Source organism: Microtus pennsylvanicus, chromosome 19 (genome assembly GCF_037038515.1).
Source record: "Microtus pennsylvanicus isolate mMicPen1 chromosome 19, mMicPen1.hap1, whole genome shotgun sequence".
Taxonomy (NCBI): domain Eukaryota; kingdom Metazoa; phylum Chordata; class Mammalia; order Rodentia; family Cricetidae; genus Microtus; species Microtus pennsylvanicus.
This window is the reverse complement of record NC_134597.1, coordinates 3,955,597-3,978,018: the sequence shown is the minus strand read 5'-3', so window position 1 is coordinate 3,978,018 and position 22,422 is coordinate 3,955,597. Positions and strand designations below refer to the sequence as shown.

At 45.5% G+C, this 22,422-nt stretch overlaps 1 protein-coding gene across 1 annotated transcript in view; it reads left to right on the top strand.

Annotated features, from left to right (window-relative positions):
* The window catches only part of Slc25a13 (solute carrier family 25 member 13), a 166,978-nt gene that overhangs the window by 8,417 nt on the left and 136,139 nt on the right, over nt 1-22,422 (top strand). Inside the window, exon 2 of the mRNA XM_075953627.1 lies at nt 20,807-20,860. Within this exon, the coding sequence (XP_075809742.1) occupies nt 20,807-20,860 (54 nt within the window). The remainder of the gene's footprint in view (nt 1-20,806; nt 20,861-22,422) is intronic.

Here is a 22,422-nt window from a genome sequence, read left to right as displayed (position 1 = left end):
TGGCTCCTCCCTTTCCATTCTTCCCACAGCTCCCAAAGTAATCCTCAGTGATTGTCTCATCTTCCTGTGATGGTACCGGCATTGTGTTCACAGGCACAGCACTTAACAGTTTTTAACACTTCTTTCTAGTGTAGCTGACACCAACTGTTTGCCAGCCCCATTCTAAGCACTGTTTTTTTAGGGGGTGGCACTTGGCTTGTTTTCAAGATCATCGTAGGGGGTAAAGACACAATCTCCATTATGTGACTTTTCTATTCCTCTTTGAAAAAGCAGGGAAGGTTATGCTAATGTTATTTGTCAGGCCAGAAAGTTATGGCTCAGAAAGGTTATGCAGATAGTGGTGTCTATGTTGTACAAACATTCTAACACTCAGAGTAGCTAGGCACTTCAGTAAGCACTGGATAATCAAGTGCTTATTGAATCTCCACCATAGGCATAGGCTGTGCTGTTATTAAGTCTATTATTGAGATGGGAAAACTCCTCTGGTACAGAATAGGTAAATTTCATGAGTTCCAGCAAGATTAAATGTCCTCTTGGGTCACACAGCTTGAAAAAGGCTGAGTGGTGGTTTGAACACAGGCAGCCTGGCTCTAGAACTCATGTGCATGACTCCTATGTACATAACTCTCTCAATGTACCTTGGTACAGTGTGCTACCATTGTCTATAACAAACATTTAAACTCTTTGCAAAGCTAAATCTCCCTTAGAATTGGCTATATTTGAGGTGATGGGAATGGAATTTAGAGCCTTGTATAGATTACAAGTGGGTACTCTGTTAACCAGCAACACCCCTGTTCTGGCCATCCACCATCCATCTACCCAACCATTCATGCATCCATCCATCGACCCATTTATCCATCCATCCATCCATCCATCCATCCATCCATCCATCCATCCATCCACATATCCATTCACATATCCATCCATCCATCCATCCATCCATCCATCCATCCATCCATCCACGTATTCATTCTGTCATCCATCCGTCCACCCGTCCATCCGTCCATCCACACACACATCTACCTATCCATCCATCCACCCACCCATCCATCCATCCATCCATCCATCCATCCATCCATCCATCCACCCATCCATCCATTTATGTGTTCATTCTCCCATCCATCCATCCGTCCATCCACACACACACACACACACACACACACACACACACACACACACATCTACCCATCCATCCATCCACCCACCCATCCATCCATCCATTTATGTATTCATTCTCCCATCCGTCCATCTGTCCATCCGTCCACCCATCCACCCGTCCATCCGTCCATCTGTCCATCCACACACACACACACACACATCTACCCATCCACCCACCCACCCATCCATCCATTTATGTATTCATTCTCCCATCCATCCATCCGTCCATCCGTCCATCCACACACACACATCTACCTATCCACCCACCCACCCATCCATCCATCCATTTATGTATTCATTCTCCCATCCATCCATCCGTCCATCCACACACACACACACACACATCTACCCATCCACCCACCCACCCATCCATCCATTTATGTATTCATTCTCCCATCCATCCATCCATCCATCCATCCATCATCCATCCATCCATCCATCCATCCATCCATCCATCCATCATCCATCCATCCATCCACCCGCACACATCTACCCATCCATCATCCATCCATCCATCCATCCATCCATCCATCCATCCATCCACACACATCTACCCGTCCATCATCCATCCATCCATCCATCCATCCACCCACCCACATCTACCCATCCATCATCCATCCATCCATCCATCCACCCACCCACATCTACCCATCCATCATCCATCCATTCATCCATCCATCCACCCACACACATCTACCCATCCATCATCCATCCATCCATCCATCCATCCACACACATCTACCCATCCATCATCCATCCATCCATCATCCGTTGGTCCGTCCGTCCGTCCGTCTTCATTTTTAGAAAGGGTCCCTTTACATAGCCCTGGCTATCCTGAAACTCACTATTTGAACCAGTCTGGCCTCTGAGTTACAGAGCTCCTCCTGCCCCCATCTTCCCAGTGCTGCGGTCAAGAGCACATGCCACCACACCTGACCAGAGTTGTATTTTTGTGGCAGGTTTGTTTGATTACTCATCATAGTTTGTATTTGGCCTGCGGTTGGTAGTCCTTGAGCTTTTGTCAGTCTTTAGCTTACCCCTGCCCCCTCCCCCCTTTTTCTTGGAGGTTGATTGCTTTTCCTGCACTTTCCCACAGTTTCTAATTTGCTGACTGCATCCCTTTTATACTTTTGTTTTGGATGTTTTCTGAAAGTGATGGCTGTAAAAGCTTGGCCACATTAGTGTTATGCTTTTCGTTTTAACTAGCAGGCTAGATGGTTCTAGACGCTCCCATCACTTCTGGGACTCACCTGGAGGAACATAATTCTTGGTAGTTTTGAGGTTGTGTTTGGTGAGTGGGTTCAGATGTTATCATTCAGATTCACCAGCTTATTTGCTGACGTTTGTTACTAAGTTTGAACATTGACAGTTGTTCTTAATGGAGCATCAAAAGTAGTTTTCATCCTTTAAATATGCAAATTTACGTGTATGCTTGTATTTTATGCACTTATGTGTATGTATGTATATGTATACTTGAGTATGAATCATAATTCTTAGAAAAATAGTGGCTATTACGAACAAGATAGGTATTCATTACCGGGTATACAGTTTGTTTGAGAAGACAATAATGATGACAGATTCTAACATTTGAATATACTAATGCCACTGAATTGTACACTTAAAAATGGTAAATTTAGGGAGCTGAAGAGGCTCATTGTTTAAGAGCACTGGCTGCTCTTCCAAAGGACCCAGGTTCAATTTTCAGCACCCCCATGGCAGCTAACAACTGTCTGTAACTATGGTTCCAGAGGATCCAACACCCTTACACAGATATGAATGCAGACAAAACATCAATGCACAGAAAAGAAAATTAGAAAAAAAATTAAAAGGTAAATTTAATATAATGTGTTAGAGTACTAAACAAAGACTAATTAGAAATAGATTGTAACATTGGATTAGAAAGTTCTAGTAGTCCGTAATGGATTATTACTTCTCAGAGAAGTCAAAGTGATTTTATTGTTATTGTATTATTTTTAGTTTTATTTATTTTAGTTTTGTTGACCTAGGAAACCGCAAAACAAGAAGATATCAGAACTAGAAAACAAGATGAGAATCATTCTGTAATTTGCAAATAATAATTGATTCAGATAAGATTTATCTGCAGATATTAACCCTCTGGTGAATGTTAGAGTTCCCATCTTCTCAATGTTACCTGGTAAAATGACTTACTCCTTTCAAGAGGAGCAAAGGACCTTTACAATGGAATTATATTTCAATTAAGTGGTGCAGAAAATACTTGCGGAAACTTGCATTTGTACATACTGAAATGGTTCAATGGGAAGTACCAATGAAGATCTTTGTAAAGTTCTTGCCAAAACTCCTTAATCTGAATCTAATAGAAAGTGGGCCTGACTTTACAAATGTATTATGTGTGGAAAGGGATGAAGAAAAGAGATTCCCAAAGAGACATGACCACATGCAGTGTTTGATCTGGGTTACAAAATATATGAATGAAACAGTTGCCTCACTTGGAACAGCTGTATTTATTGGAGTTTATTCATTTGCTAAGGCTTCTTCTTCTTCTTCTTCTTCTTCTTCTTCTTCTTCTTCTTCTTCTTCTTCTTCTTCTTCTTCTTCTTCTTCTTCTTCTTCTTCTCCTCCTCCTCCTCCTCCTCCTCCTCCTCCTCCTCCTCCTCCTCCTCCTCCTCCTCCTCCTCCTCCTCCTCCTCCTCCTCCCCCCCCCCCCCCAAGACTGGATGACTGGATTTCTTTGTAGCTTTGGAGTCTGTCCTGGAACTAGCTCTTGTATACCAGGCTGGCCTCAAACTCATAGAGACCTGCCTGCCTCTGCCTCCAGAGTGCTGGGATTAAAGGCGTGCACCACCACTGCCTGGCACTTGCCCCTGATTGGACCTGATTGAAAATGCAAAGAATTATGGGTTTTCCTTCTTAAGCCTTTGTAAACCTTGATTCTGGGCCATTTCCCAGGTATTTGGTTTGGACCTGGCCAGAGCCCATCCACCTGGCCAGTATTTAATTAAAGCTTTCTTCATATTTGGTATCAGAGTGTGGTAGTGGTCCTATTATTACCCGGTGGAATTAACAAGTAAGCAGCTAATGACACGTGGTGTTCGACTATCTGAAGTAGATGAGTCTCTTGTGAAACAGAGGCTTCTTCCAAAGGTGAAGCCTGGACAAACAGTCCCTTTTGATTATGAAAGTTCAGTTGCACTTAGGAACAATTGCCAGCAAGTCCAAACAACATTGCAGCCAGATCCAAGTATCCTGGGCCGTTAGGTGACGTGAGGACTAGTGAGTGCTATTGTTACTTAAGGTTTTGGGAGCGCCACTTAGGGGGTTAATTTGTTACTAAGAAAGCTGGGGTTCCCTCTTGGGGCTTTTTAGTCTTGTTAGTAATTTAAGAATGGACTTTAGGACAACTATTTTTAGAGTTTAAAAGGAAGATCCCAGAGCAGACAAGTGGTAAATCTCAGCTTCCTGCCAAGAAAGATGGGACCTATGCCTTTTGAGTTAGTTGGGCATGGGACTGAACTATAGAGAGGCAAAACAAACATCCATGGGACAGAAGTAGGCGTAGTAGGGAAGGAGCTTCAGAGGAAGGGTGAGAAAGCCCATAATGCTCGAAAGCATGTCCACGCCATGGCTAGTATCTGGAAGAAAAAGAGAGAAAAGGAGAAGGGAAAGTTCTACAGGTGTGAATACTTCCGAAAAACCGACAGAGAATTGAACTGAATGGTTCAGTTAGTGGCTGCTTTGAGGGTAGGGTTTTTTGTAAGGGGGTGGGGGTGTGTGTGATCCCATCAAAGGGATAATTTTTCCTCCCATAGCTTTAGCATGGCCTTCCTAAGGGTGGGTTTTTTTGGCCTGGTGATTAGGCCTCGTTGGACTAACTCTTTGGTTTTGGCGAGTTTAGAATGTTAGTGCCCACCCAATGCCAGAGAAAGATTGCGTTCTTTTGAGCAGGAAAAAACACCTTCCCCTAGTGTCCTCTGCAGCATCCTATCAAGGACCCTGTAACATTCCCTCCTTGGAAGTGATAACAAACACAACTAAGAGATAGGCTGAAATCAGGAATAGATGGAAGCCATGTCCATCATGAAAACACAGACATCTGGTTCTAAAGTTGTCTGTCAGTACATTTAGTGTCTAGATCTGTGTTCCAATCACACCCTCACATGCAGAGCTCGTGACATTGTCCTCAACTGAAGGATTTTGGCTGGGTTAACAAGCCTAAAGGTTTCTGTTGGCGAGAAAAGCAGATCTCTAAGGAAGTGTCTGTTCACCAGGAACTTCCAGAACCGCCTTTAGCTTTTCCCCAAAGGCCAGTTGACTCTGGCGGGGCACCTAGTTCCAGCTCAGTCCTGCCAGCCTCTATAAGTTCTCCCCTCTGCTGATGGTCCTGAAAAACCTGCTCGGCTCCTCTCTGTGACCTGGCCCCCCAAGTGATGATCTTGGCAGTTTGATCCCCAATAACTATTTCTTTCTGCCTCCTGTGGTCTAGTTCTGTAGTTTTTCTGTGCCATCCCCTATCTTTCAGGCAAGGTTGGCTGTTTAGAGAGATGAGAGACCAGAGCTCAGCCCCAGGATTCATTCCTGGCGTAAGAATCACATCCTCTTGGAACTGGTGCTCTTGGGGACCATTTCCTAAGCCATTTGTACAGTTCTCTCTCTCTCTCTCTCTCTCTCTCTCTCTCTCTCTCTCTCTCTCTCTCTCTCTCTCTCTCTCTCTCTCTCTCTCTTTGCGGGGGGAGGTGGTATTGAGATGTGGTTTCTCTGTGTAACTTTGCCTGGCCTAGAACTCCATCTGTGGACCAGACTGACCTTGAACTCCCAGGGACCTGTCTGCCTCTTCCACCCAAGTGTGTTAGTATTAAAGGTGTGTGCCACCACGCGTGTGTTTCTTTGTTCAATCATTCTCTCTCTCTCTCTCTCTCTCTCTCTCTCTCTCTCTCTCTCTCCTTCCTTCCTTCTCTTGTTCTCATATTCAGTTTTTTAAATGTTAACTAAGTTAATGAATTAATTTGTGTACATGCTTGTAGAGGCCAGAAGTTAATGCAGGGTATTAATGCTTCCTCAGTTGCTCTAAAAAACAAGGAGGTCTGGTCTCCAATGAACCTGAGCTCACCTATTCAGTCAGACTAGTGGGTCAGCAAACTGTGGGATCCACTATGTCTGCCCCTCCCCACTCAGGGACGCTGGAATTGCATACAGGCGTGGCCACACTTGGTGTCTTTTCTGAGGGCTGGGAATGAGAACTCAGTTTGCCTGGCAAACACGTCACAGCCTGAACTATCCCCCGGCCCCTCAGCTCTCTTATTTGACTGTTGTGCTCATCTCTGAGAGATGCGTGTACTTCTTCACATTCATACCCTGTTTCCGTCCCACTGATGTGGGCTTTGGGTTGGATGAGTCTAGCTTCTGCTTGTCTGCCAACCTTCCACGCTCAGCCCTCGGTCCTCTGTGCAGCATGGCTCATGGAGATCTTCAGTCTCAATAGCTCGAATCGAGTCCGGTGGTGCCCTTTAGCCTGGTTCTCTCCTGGGTCATTAGCCTTTTCATATTGATTTGTTCTGAGAGGACAGTTAAATCAAGAACCTTGCCCCCTTTGCCCTGTTTGCATCTTGTTTTTGCCCTCTCAGCTGCTTGATATTTAACTGACTCATAGTTTATGTTGATCCGCTTCTTCCTGTGTGGTTTCTCATCTGTGCCGTGTTTAAAACCAGCCTTCTCGCTTCATATTACAGACGAGATGATCACCTGTGTATTTTTTCTAGCGCCTTTTTTGACCTCTCCTTCAGCTGTAGTTGTTTAATTGTGAGTTCACAGGTGCCATTGGATCAACTGTGTGACCTGTTGCCATTTGGATCAAGTCTTCTGCTTCAGAGAAAGCTATGCCGTCTCCCCCTGCTCTGGTCTCTTATGCTGCTTCATTCAGCTGGACTGTCCTGTCCTTGAAAGTGTGAGGCTGCTGCATTTTTCCCCTCCCTCCCTCCCTCCCTCCCTCCCTCCCTCCCTCCCTTCCTTCCTCCTTCCCTCCTTTCTCCCCCTCTCTTTTTGTGGTTTTTCTAGACAGGATTTCTCAGTAGCTATGGAGTGACTTCTGGAACTCACTCTGTAGACCAGGCTGACTTTGAACTCCCAGAGATCCGCCTACACTGCCTTGAGTGCTGGGATTGAAGGCGGCGCCACCACTGCCTGGCTGCCTACACTTTTCATGCACTCTTTATCCCTTTCTCCCCTTTAACAGATGAGAAAAAAATCCCTGAGTTCATGTTGCTTGTTAGTTGAAAGAGTCAGAATTTAAACATCCCATTGCATCCCATAAGAAAGGTCCGGATAATACCAACTGAGGAGAATCTGGTCGGAAAGTCTCCCCCGGAGGAAGAGAGATTAGCCTCCATTTTTGACGGAAAACAACATTGTTTGGAATTTTCCTTGTGGCTATTTCCCGTAATATGCAAAGGAGAAATAGTATCAAGAACCTTTATTTCCCTATGTAGCGGTTTATAGTAAACGGTTTACTCCTCCCACCCCTCGCTCATTGTGTCCTCTCGAAGTACTTCATTTTCGTAGCATTTACAAAGGGAATTTCTCCTCCCTTTTCATCTATCTTTTCTTTCATCCCTTTAAACCCAGGACAAGGCAGGCACACCTCCATTGTTGAGCTACATCTAAATAAGATTTCTGTTTATTATTTGCTTTTTTTTTTTTTTTAAAAGACAGGGTCTCACTCTACAGCCTTGAGCCTGGAACTCACTATGGATCAGACTGCCCTTGGCTGGAGTTACAGGTTGTGAACTTCTGTATGGATGCTGGACGTCAGATGTCAGTGCCCTTAACTACTGAGCCATCTCTCTAGCCCCTAAACAGCCCTCCCATCTTATCCCCTTCCCTTTTCTCCCCTTTCTTTTCCTTCCTCCTCTTTCCTACCCCCTTCACCTCCTTCTTTTGTTTTCTTTTCCATCTCTTCTCTTTTTGAAACAGATTCTCACTATGTAGTCCTGGCTGGCCTGGAACACACTGTCTAGGCAGACGTTGAATGCACAGAGACGCACCTGTCTCTTCCTCCCAAGTGCTGCGATAAAGTCATGCCTCCAAGCCTCACATGATTTTCTAACAGCAGGATCACAATGCCATTGTTCTCACCTGAAATTTTACAGCAATCCAACATCTATCTATCTATCTGTTTGTTTTTTCGAGACAGGGTTTCTCTGTAGCTTTGGAGTCCGTCCTAGCACTCGCTCTGTAGACCAGACTGGCCTCAAACTTACAGAAATCCACCTGCCTCTGCCTCCCAAGTGCTAGGATTAAAGGCGTGTGCCACCAACACCCGGCTCAGTAATTCAATATTTATAAGCAACCATTCTTGTGTGTCTTTCCATTCCCCTTTTGCGTTCAGCAGCTATGGAATCGCTATGTAAATAAGGCTTTCTTTTGACCTGAGCACTCTTGCTGTCTTCATCTCAGGCTGGTTCTATGCATCTGAGAAGTAGGATAATGCTTTGCTTCAAACCATGGATCTGTGTTCCTGTTAAGACTCTGCCAGCCGGGCGGGTGAGACCAGCTTGGTCTACAGAGCAAGCTCCAGGACAGCCAGGACTGTTATACAGAGAAACCTTGTCTCCAAAAACCAGCAGCAAAAATAAACCAAAATAAAGCAAAAAGACTCTGCCCTGTGCTGTGTGCCATCCCATCAAGTTGCTCGACCTGTCTGTCTTAGCTAGGGTTTCTGTTGCTATGATGAAACACAAATAACATACCACTTCATCATGGGGAGAAGTCAGGACAGGAACTCAAACACAGCAGGAACCTGGAGGCAGGAACCACTTCATCATGGGGGAAGTCAGGACAGGAACTCAAACACAGCAGGAACCTGGAGGCAGGAACCACTTCATCATGGGGGGAAGTCAGGACAGGAACTCAAACACAGCAGGAACCTGGAGGCAGGAACCACTTCATCATGGGGGAAGTCAGGACAGGAACTCAAACACAGCAGGAACCTGGAGGCAGGAACCACTTCATCATGGGGAGAAGTCAGGACAGGAACTCAAACACAGCAGGAACCTGGAGGCAGGAACTGATGCAGAGGCCATGGAGGGGTGCTTCTTATTGGCTTGTTCCCTGTGGCTTGCTCAGCCTGCTTTCTTGTAGAACACGGGGCCACCAGTCCAGGAATGCCCCCCCCCCCCACGGGTTACATTGTTGCACATCGATCACTAATTAAGAAAACTACGGCCTGATCTTATGGAGACATCTCTCAGTTGTGGCTCCCTCCTCTCAGATCACTCTAGCTTGTGTCAAGTTGACATAAAAACTTTCCAGCACATTGTCTATGCTTCAATTGCCTCATCTACCAAGTGGCATCATTTCACCTGCTGGGGGAGGCAGTTGGGAGGGTCCAATGTGTTTATGTTTGCAAAGCTTAGAATAGAGCCAGGGGTATGGTAAGCTTTGTGGGAGTATTAGCCATGACTTTGAAGTCCCATCAAAAGTCCCCGGGGCCTCCTGAATATTAACCTTCATCAGGCGATAAAAGGAGACAGAGACAGAGACCCACACTGGAGCACCGGACAGAAATCTCAAGCTCCAAATCAGGAGCAGAAGGAGAGAGAGCACGAGCAAGGAACTCAGGACCACGAGGGGTGCACTCACACACTGAGACAATGGGGATGTTCTATCGGGAACTCACCATGGCCAGCTGGCCTGGGTTTGAAAAAGCATGGGATAAAACCGGACTCGCTGAACATAGCGGACAATGAGGACTACTGAGAACTCAAGAACAATGGCAATGGGTTTTTGATCCAACTGCACGCACTGGCTTTGAAGGAGCCTAGGCAGTTTGGATGCTCATCTTACTAGACCTGGATGGAGGTGGACTTCCCACAGGGCAGGGAACCCTGATTGCTCTTTGGGCTGACGAGGGAGGGGGACTTGATTGGGGAAGGGGAGGGAAAGGGGAGGCGGTGGCGGGGAAGACACAGAAATTCTTAATAAATAAATAAATTGAAAAAAAAAAGTTCCTGGGGTGTGCAGGAGTGTAGCGGAGTGCCCAGTGGAGTAGAAAGGCGCAGCCCCCGGATAGGGCTCTTGGCTGCTCAGAATGCTGCTTTTCTTTTGCTTTCATCTGAATTTCAACTCTGCTTTATTTAGAGGAGGTTGGTGTCCAGCCCTGTTTTGAACAGATGTGTCACTTAGTAGAAGCAGTTTCTCTATTGTTCCTTTGCTTTCTCTCCCTCTACAGGCACTCAGATGTTCTCTCTCAGAAAACCATTCTAAGTTTTTGTGATGTTGTCTGGCCTCTAGTAAGTTGTGATAGCTTAAGTAGGGCCTTTCAGTACTTAATAAATATGTCCTGTGCTTTATATTTCTTTGTTCTCCAACAGGAATATGCTCTCCTGTCTTCAGGACAGTGCAATCAGGTGTTATTCATGTAAGGAGCCGTAGTAATTTGACACTTGCTAATATGTAACAAATTATATTGGGAGGGATAATTACAATTGCAGCTGGCTCCTAATTATACTGTAATTTCTATGCTATAAAAATTGAGACTAAGTTCAGCATATAATACTGGAGAGTAATATTCTTCATCAGGCAGGTGATGATTCTAAGTGACAAAGACTTGAATTTCATGCCTAGTGTGGTCCAGGGGCAGGATTCATCAGAGGGCTTCAGACCCCCTCATGAGTGTTGAAAAGAGTATTCAAATGCCTGGATTTTGGTGTCCTTTCTGACTTTATAACATATAGCTACATATTTAAGAACCTGGAATACCTCTGTTTCTTCCTCCGAAAATTAGAGGAATTAATGGCTTTTCAGCTTAAAGAACTTTAGTGGTGTTTTCATGAGATCTGCTTTGAGAGTCTGAGCACTAGGCCTTGTGTGGAATTAAGGGTTCAAAGCAGCCAGGATGCTGCAGTGGCCAAAACTAAAATGATCCAGTCCATAGATGTTACCTCGGTATATACTGTGTGGAAGGGTGTGTCCTCATGATACAACACATACTGGCCACTCACTGTTAATCGGTCCTTTCCCCTGGGAGAGGATCTTGTCAGTGCCTGTCTGTCAGCTCCAGCCTTCATAGGTGATGGGAAGTGCGCACATGAAGCAATCACTAGTTCCCGTGTTCTTGACGGCTGGGGGTTGAGTGAAGCCCTTTCCTTCCGCTCCCACCCGAGGTAATTTGACAATGTCTGGAGAAGTTGTTTGGTTGTCCCATCCTGATGCTATTGGCACCTAGTGGGAGGAGGTTAAGAATGTCAGTAAAATCCTACCTAGCAGCATGTCTTTAATCCTGACAAAGGCTGGCGGATCTCTGTGAGTTCAAGGCCAGCCCTGGTCTACAAGAGCTAGTTCCAGGACAGGCTCCAAAGCTACAGAGAAACCCTGTCTCGAAAAACCAAAATAATAATAATTAAAAAAATCCTACCTAGCAACAAAGAATGATCGTGGGTCCTACAGCAAAGGTTGAGAAACCTGCTCCGAGGCAACCTGACCAACTGGACTCTGACCCCGAGGAGAAGGCATGGACTTGGGACAGATCAGCCTGTGCTTGATCTCCAGTGTTCTCAACAGGGCATGGAATTAGGGCAGGGCCGCTCCTAGGTAAGGTTGCCTGTAGATTGAGGGAGAGTGCAGCTATAGGCATCCGGCTGAGTCCAGACTGAACAAGGCCAGTAGAGTAGACCAGGCCGTGAGAAGAGGGATTGGAGAGAGCAGAAGAGGAAGAAAGGACAGGGACAGTGTTGGATGAAGAGAGGAGCTGAGGACCAAGGGTGAAGCAAAGCGAGTCCATGACCGACAGGATCTGGGTGAAGGAACAGGAAGCCCAGTTCCTGGATTTAGGGTGGGGAGCAAGAGAGAGAAGTGCTAAGGGGAGCCACACATGGCTGCTTGTCCCAGGTTTCTTTGGGACCTGACAATAAGGCTGGCTGGAAAGCAAGGGGTATGTCTGGTGACTTTACCCAATCAAGTTCATTCTGACGGTTCCAGTTACCCATCATCCTTTGGTCCAGCTTTCTGTGTTGGAGCAAATCCTCATAAAAGCAGCCCCGCCTCTCTCTGCGTAGGGTCAACTCGGTTTCCATCTTCCCTTGCAGACAAGGCCTGTAGCAGTGACTAGACTCTGCCAAGCAGAGACTGGAGTGTGACGTGATTCGGAAGAAGGCAGTAATGAGGGGATAGGATGAGGGGCCATGTTCACTTCAGTTTAGATAATGGGCAGTCAGCGTGACCTGCTTTGAATGTGACGGGATTCTTCCCAAGCCATGCTAGGCGTGTGAGGATACTGTTGGCAGCTCCTTGGTCTTGGCCTGTTCTCCAGTTTTCCTCATGAGACAGCAGACAGTCCGTAGCATTTTGTAGGTGTGAGCCCCAATGCCCGGTTTTGTGCAGCGCTGGGAATAGAAGCCAGGCTTTTTATATGCTAATCACACAGTCCACTGACGAAAATATGCTCCTAACCCTCCAATTCTTATGGAACTATTTTTCTCTTTAATTTGTCATCTTTTGTTATCTAGGTCTGAGTTCAGTTACCTAGTTATCTATAGTCTGGGCCCGTTACCTTCCTTTTGTCTTTGAGAGCAGAAGTGTCCTGCGGTCTTGTTATCAGCTTGCTTTATTTGGCAGTAGCTGATACTAATCCTTGTCAACCCTTAACAGCTGAGATTATGAGGATACTTTTTCTTCATTCTAATTGGCTGTTAGGTAACCATTTGAAAGGGAGAAGCTAGGGTTTCTTATCATTTTGCCTATTTTGTAAGCACAGATTTAAAAACTCAAGAGATGTTAACTAACTGGCCTGAGGTCATTAGGCCTGGCTGGGTCCCAAGATCTTCCAAACTTATGCTGTGGGCTCCTGGCAATGCCAGCAGCTCCTGGCGTGTTTATAAGGCATAGGCATGTAGATAGAAAAGTGTGTCTCTTAGAAAATCTTCACGGTGTCTCTTCTCAGTCCTTCCTCCACGGAACGTTTTAGCTTAATAACAATGGGAGAGTTGAAAGTGTGTTTAAAGCCTTTTTGGCGTAACATAACCCACAGCTGAAACACCACCATCGATTGCTTAACTGTTACACTTTGCTTCTTAATACCAGGGTTTTAATCGCGATGGTTTGGAGTGGTTTAGAGTTGTCTGCAGCAGCAGAGAGTCACAAGTTAGAGTTGTTCTGATGAGCATCGGCAGCACCCTGAAGTGACCTGCCTGTTAATTACCCTGTGGGCCCTCGGGTGCCTGGGAAGTGAATTGTTGAGTGACAGGAACCTTTGAGGGTTGATTGCCCAGAAATGTTGTGGTTGAGGAACGCTTAACTCGGCATTTTGTCTATATGCCGATTTATACCTCAGTCACTTCTTGTGTAATTACAGCTCTTCACTTACGAGAACCTAAACTTAACAGAGGGCTCGACTGAGTGATTCGGTGACTTCAGTAAAAAATGATTTTTGTAAATTTGATGAGATACCTCTTTCTTCCCTCAAGGCAATGGTAACTGTGGTTTTAAGGAATTCCAAACTTTCTTCTGCAATAAGTGATTGTATCAGTTAAGGTTGACTTGCGGGGAACAGAATCCTCCCCGGCTGGTTTCAGCAGAGGGAGATTTATTACAGACTATTAAATGGCTTATAGAATTTGTTGGGTGGGTGAAGAAACAGACTTGAGGTTGAACTCTTAGGAATTACTTCCAGAGCCTCAGAGCAGAGCAGGCCACCAAGGGAGCTGTGGCCTCCTACACAGTCAGGATGTCTCCTGCCAAGTGGAGGGATGTTTTGGAGGACATGCTATGAACGACCTGGGAGGGCAGGACAGCGTCACCGGAAAACCAGTCATTATCAACAACGGTGTCTGCTAGTGACCTGAGCTCGGAGTCTTTCCCTTGACAGTGCCTCCACAGTTCTTCGGATTGACAGGCCCTGGGCCATATAGCTGCAAAGGAGTCTGAGAACGGTAATGTTAGCCGTGTAGCCTACAGTGCCGGAGGACGGAGAAAGACTGGGCTGCAACCCCAGGCACACTTTTCCTCGAGGTTTAGGTCCTCTTACATTGGTTCCTCAGGCAGACACAGGTTCCCCTGGCTCCTTCATTCTCGTTACCCCATGCTGGCTTTCACGTGTACACACAATGGCCTGCTTTTGATGAGTCACTTTTTTTTTTTTGAGACAGGCTTTCTTAGTAGCTATGGAGCCTATCCTGGATCCTGGAACTCGCTCTGTAGACCAGGCTGGCCTCAAACTCACAGAGATCCACCTGCCTCTTCCTTTTCGGTGCTGGGATTAAAGGTGTGCGCCACTACTGCCTGGCTCCTTTTCTGGTTTTTACATATCAAAGATAAATAATCATTTCAGGTAATCTTTTGGGTAAGCAATCCTGCAGTTGTTTTGACTTCTCAGATGAGTTGGGGAAGTGAGTTGGGAGACACCCTTGAAGGACAGCTGGACTGGGTCTTGTTTGTGGCAGCTGCTGTCAAGCTGGTCGCTCTGCGCCCCCACCCAATGTAATCTTATGGATAGTTTTAAAAATATGCTATTCTTGTTATTTTTATAATTTTTCTTTTTTCTTTCTTTTCTTTCTTTTTTTTTTTTTGAGACAGGGTTTCTCTGTGTAGTCTGGACTGTCCTGGAACTTGCTCTGTAGACCAGGCTGGCCCCACACTCATAGGTTTAATGGATTAATTAAAAATGCTTCAGGATCCCTGGCGGCTGCAGTGGTAGAAACGCTGCAGGTCCCAAGAGCAGCCAGTCCCAGGCAAGGACAGTGCAGTTCCCCTAGTGGCTGCAGCAGGTCACGAGGATAGACAGACAGATGGGCATGCTACAAGACCACACCACAGGTCTCCAAAGGTGGCTGGTCCCAGGCAGGGAAACATGCGGCGAACGAGAGACAGGCGGATAAGCAGGCCATGCAGAGTGAGGTTGTATATTTATTTAGTGGATTATGGAAGGGAAGAGGGAGAAGGAGAAAAGAGGAGAGAGGGAAGGAGAGAGGGAGAGAGGGAGGGAGGGAGAGAAAGAGAGAGAAGGGAGAAGCTGCCTATTTGAGAGGGAGACAGAAAAGGGAGGAACTCAGGCTGCAAGCAGGGAAGGAAGATCTGCCTGCCTCAGAGGACAGGGAGGGAGTGGGCATGGCTTGTCTCTTAAAGAGACAGGACAGACCATTACAATAGGGATCTGCCTGCCTCTTCCTTCACCTCCTTAGTGCTAGGTTAAAGGCATGCCCTGCTGCCACCACCCAGCTTACAGTTTTAAAGATATAGTTATATCTGTTTCTCTCATCACTGTTGGTGAAATACCTAGCTAAAGCAGTCTAAGGGAGGGAGGAGTTTGGTGTTCAGAGGAATATAGTTTGTCGTGGGGAGGGTATAGCAGCAAGGGGATCTCTTGGCTCTGGAGGTGGTGGGAGCTTGTTCCTGTCAGGAAGCAGACACTTGACAGAAAGAAGGGCCAGACAATAAACTTCAGAGCTTGCCCTCCACACCAGACTTCCTCCAACTAGGACCCTCTTCCTCCCAGACAGCATCCCCACTAACTGGGACCAAGTCTTCAAACACACAGCTTGTGGGAGAAATATTGTAATTTAACTATAATATACTTATGGCCATTCCAGAGATTCTGAATTCAGGGGCCTAAAAAGTTCCTTTTGCTTTTGGATGCGCCTTTCATCTTTTCAAAACTATTTTAATTACATGTATGTGCGTGCATCTGCATGTGGTATGGACATGTGGGTGCAAGTGCCCAGTCTCAGTACTTCTGAAGGATTCACCAGATTCTCTCTCTATGGCTCACTCATAGGGACCCTGAGTTATCAGTTGAGGGTCCCTTGGCAGAGAGAGGCTGGCACGAACTGAGGAAGCCACACATTTTCAGAGCCTCCTGAGAGGAGTGACCCAGTTTTCTCTCTTTCTTTCTTTCCCTCTTGAGACAGGATCTCTTCCATCTCGAGGTGGTCTCAAACAAACTTGCCAAGTGTTGCGAAGGGTCTTGACTCCTCATCTCCTGACTCTGTCTCTCAGGGACGGGGATCACCATACCCAGCTGTGCTGGATTTGTCCCTGCTCTGTCACACCTACTGACTATTTCGAGAGCACAAGTACGTGCCACTGCAGTTTGTGAAAGGAATGAGCACGGCACTGTGGCTTGACTCCAGGGTAAGCAGGCGGATTTAATAAACACTCCTATGTGTAGAAATCTCCCCCTGCTATTGGCAATGCTACTGCCTGTTGGAATGACAGGGTTTATCTACTCTGAAAGATACCTTTCTGGTTCTTCCTGTTATATTTTTGTTCCCTTTATGAAAAAGCTAATTACTGAAGTTGTGTCATTATGTTACTTTTTTAAAAAAAAATGTAACCTAGTTTGTGTATCTTTTACAAATGTTATTGGTGAGCTAGTCACATAGATGTGACTAATGCTTATCTCATTAAAGCATATTGCGTAGTTCATGATGCTCAAATGTTACCATCTCATAGCATGGGCTTTTGAAATTTCTATTCTAAGTTAAATCCTATTAGACCTTTCCCGGTGTATGGGAGTAACAGCCATGCAGGCCCCCACCCCCCTTGCTTCTTTTTGTCTTGTTTGGAACTGTTGCTACATGTTATCTGACTGAATACAAAGTACTCTACTGTGCTGATTTAAATATCAAATGATATTTCATAGTCACTTGCAAAGAACTCTCTTCTTAGATTTGGATTACTTCATTTATGTAAAGCAGTACAATTTTTGTTGTAATGTTAGACTCCTTTGCACTTCAGTCTTTCAGCGCAGACGATAAAGAATAAGATAATGATAAGTAATGATAACATCAAGTAATTAAGTGAATAGTGCTTTACTTGTATATATTTACATGTTATTATGTAAGAGGCATACACCCAAATGTGTGTGTGTGTGTGTGTGTGTGTGTGTGTGTGTGTGTACTTAGGTGTGCCATCTGGAACTGTCTCAAGTTTGACAAATCTTCTGAAGCCCAAGAATACGCTAGGTCTGAACTGCAGGCTCTTCGATCATGAAGCGTGCACTGATCAGGTGTCCTTGTTTGACTTAGAAGGAAAGGCCATTTCTCTGGATAACTTTGTCCAGCACGTATCTTCTCAGAGCTCCTTCAGCACATCGTAGGTCTCATTGCAACTCTAGTTTATGTGCAGTGGTGTGAAGGTGTCAGATCGCCCAGAGACTGGATTTATACACACTTAGGAGCTGCCATGTGAGGGCTGGGCTTTGAACCTGGGTCCTCTGGAAGAGCAGTCAGTGCTCATAACCCCTGAGCCATCTTCTCTCCAGCCCTCACTGCAACTTTATATGGTCATCAGTGTGATTGCTCCTCCTTTGCAGGGGATGATGGGGGGGGGAGGATGGACGTGGGGGAGGGGGAGGGAAGGGTGTGAGTAGAAGCCAAAATGGAAATTCCAAATAGCCAGCTAGTGTTTGCCGAGTGGGCAGTAGATGAGGTGACTACACGTGAGATCCAGGAGACTGGTGCTAAGTTTTAAGAAATGATCTCCCAGTTCCATGGTTCTTTGTGTTAAGAATGATGGGTGTCAATGGGTCTCAGTCTCCGGCAAATTCCTGCATGATTGTTTACCACTTACCACACCGTTTTCAAGAGAAGCCTTAGGGAAGCTGTGAGAAGTGTGTTGATGTGTTACTATGGCCTTGGTGTTCGGTTGGGGCTTTGGTGAGCATCTTCTAGAGCCCTGACTTCCCCTTTTCTCTCTTAGTTCTGTCTTCTGAATTGTGAAGTAGGCTACTCATCGTTTAGACGTGCGGTCATGGTAGAAGACAAATGCTTTTGGATAAGAAATACAAAAATGATGATGAATGGCGTTTATTGAGTGCTTTAAATTCCGGGCTTTGTTGGTACTTAACACTTTCCTCTTTTTCACCTCTTGTATCGACTAGGAAATGAGAGGCAGTCAGAGAATCCAGGCCAGCCAGTGAGTCAAGAGGTCAAGCTTGTACCCTGTGTAAGGCCAGTCTGACACCAACGGCCTCTTGGTTTTCACCGGTTATAGCAAGTCTTTCTCTACCCTGCCAGCCAGCTCCCAAATAATGACACAGAGACCCCTCCCCTCCCCCAAGACAGGATTTCTCTCTGTAACTGCCCTTCCTGTCCCTGAACTTGCTTTGTAGACCAGGCTGGCCTTGAACTCACTGAGATCCACCTGCCTCTGCAGGTGTGATGGGATTAAAGGCGTGTGCCACCACCGCCAGGCGCGCGCTCGTTTCTAATAGGATGTCAACGCTTCTAGTTTCTTCCAGTTGACCTATATCTTAGGCTTGTTCCTAGCTAGTTCTCCTAAGTTAAATCAACCCAGTTCTGTTACTTTACATTCTACCACACGTCCCATGGCTGTTGCCTCTCCTCCTGCATGTCGTACAAATACCCCACAACAACGGGCTGGTTTATCTGATAGAGGGTCATTCTGTGGAATCTGGCCTCTTCTCAAACTCTAGATCCTTCTGCCTTAGTCTCTGAAGTTGTGGGTTTTTGGGTATGAACCACCATGCCCGGACCCAGCCTTTGCGAGGCAAACTGCATGTAGAGTGTTGTTCTTTACTCTTGTGCCCTATGTTGCCTCCATGCTGGGTCATGATGAAGCTGCTTATAATGCGGGGGACAGGAAACTGGAGAGTGAGAAAACAGAAACGCAAGGGGGAAAAGTGGCTTTTCCTCCGACTTAGGGAAAGAAAGTACATGACTCTTTCTGAACCTTGATTTCCCCGTTTGTAACATGGGAAAAATAATGTGTCCTTTCAGACTTTCTGTGAGGATCCAGCCATGCTTTGTAAATTAGGGGATACATTCTTACATTCTATGGGGGGGGGTGACTTTGCAATATTGGCCCCCCAGAGGGGTTGTTTGCCTTTGTGTCCTCTAGTGACTGGGCCCTGGATGGGTTACAAAGTGAAGAGTTTGCTTTTTCTCTCAAAGAGGTCCGGTTCTGACTAGGAGCATTGCATGATTTATGTTTTGGGGATCAGGAAGTTATGGTGCCATGGGGATTCAGGCCAGGGAGGTACGTGCTGTCCCGGACAGCACTGCCTGGTGTCGTTCATATAAAGTGTGTACTGTAGTGAACTAAGCAAATGTGCAAGCATGCATCCAGACAGCAAGCCGAGTTCATTGTGTAGAAAGTTTCATTGCCTTTTAAAGAAAAAAAAAACATAATAAGAAAACAAAACCAAACCACTAGAAACTTAGGCCGGCATGTGCACAGTCCCCCTTTCCCGTGCCTAATTAGTAGCCTGTTAAGGATGTAGGGTTTTTACCGTGATGGGAGGAACGACACCCCTCTAGAAGTGGCGGTAGAAGGGGCTTGGTGATACCTTTTCTAAGAGTGTTCATCATGGTTTCACCTTCCCACCAACAGGGCCTCCTCTTCTAAAACCTGGAGGTGCATCATTAATCATGGCTGGGTTGGTCAGTGGTTACCAGCACCATTAATCATGGCTGGGTTGGCTAGTGGTCTTGTTTTCCCTCCGTTACTGAACAGCAAAGGACACCAGCTAATTCGGGGTTTAGGACATTGATAGGGGCAGGTTTTCGGCTGAAGTGGAAAGAGTATCAGTGTTAGTGTGGTGACCATCCAGGTTTTCGGCTGAAGTGGAAAGAGTATCGGTGTTAGTGCGGTGACCATCCAGCTGCTTTCCTGGAGACCATCTCCCATTCCAGTGACTTGTTAATAAATTTATTCCTGACATTGGCGGGCCAAGGAGCCCTGGTACTTCCGAAAGACAGAAAAGCCATTGTCTGAAGATCTCAGAAGAGCCTTTGCAAGCACACAGAAGGGATTTAGAACAATTTGCATAAATCTCGTGGATAGGGACATGGCTCCAGTGTTGGTGGTTCCAGGGGCCCTGCCTTGGTTGTATCACGCGGTGACACTCTGCTTGCCGAGCACCGCGACTTAGACCCACTTTTGCCGACAGGACTGGGTGATGGGACACTGAATAAGCCCACTGTTTGCTTCTGCATAAGGGTTCTTTTGTGTTGGCCTGGAGCAGTTATGTTCAAGTTTGTCTTGCTTTTTTTCCCAGTGATGTTTTTGGACTTTGTGGCCTGGAGAATTAAGCACAACACCTATTCTGAGCTAATCTGTCAAATTTTACTGGTGGAAGGTGACCACGGTCCCTTGAGTTTCTAGAATGTGAAGAATAATAGTCACACCTTTGGAGACTTATGATTTATTAAGACTGGGGAGAGGTGGAGAAGTTCCTTGGCCTGTCTAGGCCGGTGGGTGTACGTGCCGTTCACGGACAAGCTGTGGGAAGCAGTTCCCTTTGGGTCCTTAATATGATTTACAAGTTCACCGACTTTTAAGAACTGGGCTCCTGTGCAGGATTGGCAGACAGGTTGTACTTAATATTTAAATATTCCCGCGTGAGAAGGCATGCATTACCCTTGGGTGTGGCTTAGAAATGCCAGGTGTTCACTAATCTGTTTCAACTTTCTTCCCTTTTATACATTGAACATTAGACATTAAGGGCTTTTCTGGCTTCTCATACAGAATGTTATCATTTTAGAAGCCGTGGAGAGTCCACATTAAAATCCGTGGACTAGTTTACACACTGGAGCAATTTGGTACTTGCAGTACAAAAATGAAATCTACTAATTTCTAACCCAATGTTTATTTTCCCTCCTGCTAGCTTGATTTTTCAGCTTTGTTCTAATAACATAAACATTTTTCTGTTTATTTATAGGTGGCTTTAACCAAGAGAGCAGATCCAGCTGAGCTTAGACCAATATTTTTGAAGGTCAGTATAAAGGAATCTATTTTGTTTCTTGTCTAGTTTGTGTTCTATAACTTTACAAGATTATTTCAAACAGCTTTTTATTTCATTGTTGAGAATTTAAAAATAGTCCCCAAAGTATATTAATGTAGGGCTCATGAAAGGGATCCTTTATAATTCTGTTTTAAAAAATATATGAAAACCGTATAGATGGATTCTAGTGATGGGGGTATGGCTTATATTTTAATTTCTTTCATGTCACACAGTTAGCAGGATTGAGTCATGTGACTCGTTACTGTTGAGTCCTGGGTCTCTGAAGGTCCGTGGAAGTGCTGCCTTTTCTCCTTGGAAGTTTGGGGTTCTGTGTCAGCATCCTAACAATTCTCCATTCTGCCAGAGAGGCTTGACCTCCCTCCCCAGGCTAGAAGAAGCCGCTGGTTTTGCTTTGATCATTGCTGTGGTCATTGTATCCCCACTGCTGGGATGGTTATAAACACTGGGGTGCCCCAGATACGCGAAGAATTTAGTTCCTGTGTTCCCCCCACTCTGTGGTTCTTGACGATGAGTGGTTAGTACACCAAAAGTCTTCCTTGGGTCTCAAATCTTTTTGTTGTTGTTGTTATTGCTTAACATAGCCAAAAAAGAAAAAGCTTGTTTTGTAAAGACAATAAAAACAATAACAAAAAACCCATCTGGGCCTCTCTAAACATTGAAAAGACTGTGCTTGCAAACCAAAGTGTCCCTGCCAGGTGTGTGGAGGGGACAGCGTAACTCTAGTGCTCCACCTTAAGCAATGGCTAGAGAAAGGCTGGGATGTTGGTGTTTGGTTTGCAACATTAAGGTTGTTCTTGGGGAAAGTGCTAGCCAAGGCCATATCTGGATGGAAAGAGGTATCAAAGTGTCAAATCGGGAAACTGATGGATACTGACTATGATATAGAAAAGTGTTGATTACATGGGCCTCACTTTTTTCATGAAAAATATGTTCTTTTTTTTTTTTTTTTAAATGGAGGACTTGAATTGTGGCTTAGTTTAAGAACACTTGCCTTCCACGAATGAGGCCCTGGCTATCACCCTCAGTACTGAGAAAGGGAGAAACAATTAGGAACTTGAGCTCTGACAGGATTTTGAGGTTAAGAATAGTAATTTAGCCAGATGATAATGGAGCTTTCCTTTAATACCAGCACTCAGGAGGCAGAGGCAGAAGGAGGTGGGTCTCTGTGTAGGTCAGCCTGGCCAACAAAGCAAGTTCTGGTGTAGCAAGAATAATAAAAACCAGAGACAGGGGCTGGAGAGATGGCTCAGTGGGTAAGAACATTGACTGCTCTTCCAGAGGACCTGAGTTCAATTCCCAGCAACCACGTAGTGGCTCACAACCATCTGTAATGAGATCTGGCGGCCTCTTCTGGCCTACAGGCATACACGGAGGCAGAATGTTGTATACATAATAAAATAAATAAATTAAACAAACAAACAAACCCAGAGACAGGTATTGGGGTTTAATCTGAAGGTCAGAAAAACAAAACAGCCAGGCACTGGCTCTTGTCTTTATCTCAGTCCAAAATGGTGATCTTGCCTCCAGGAATC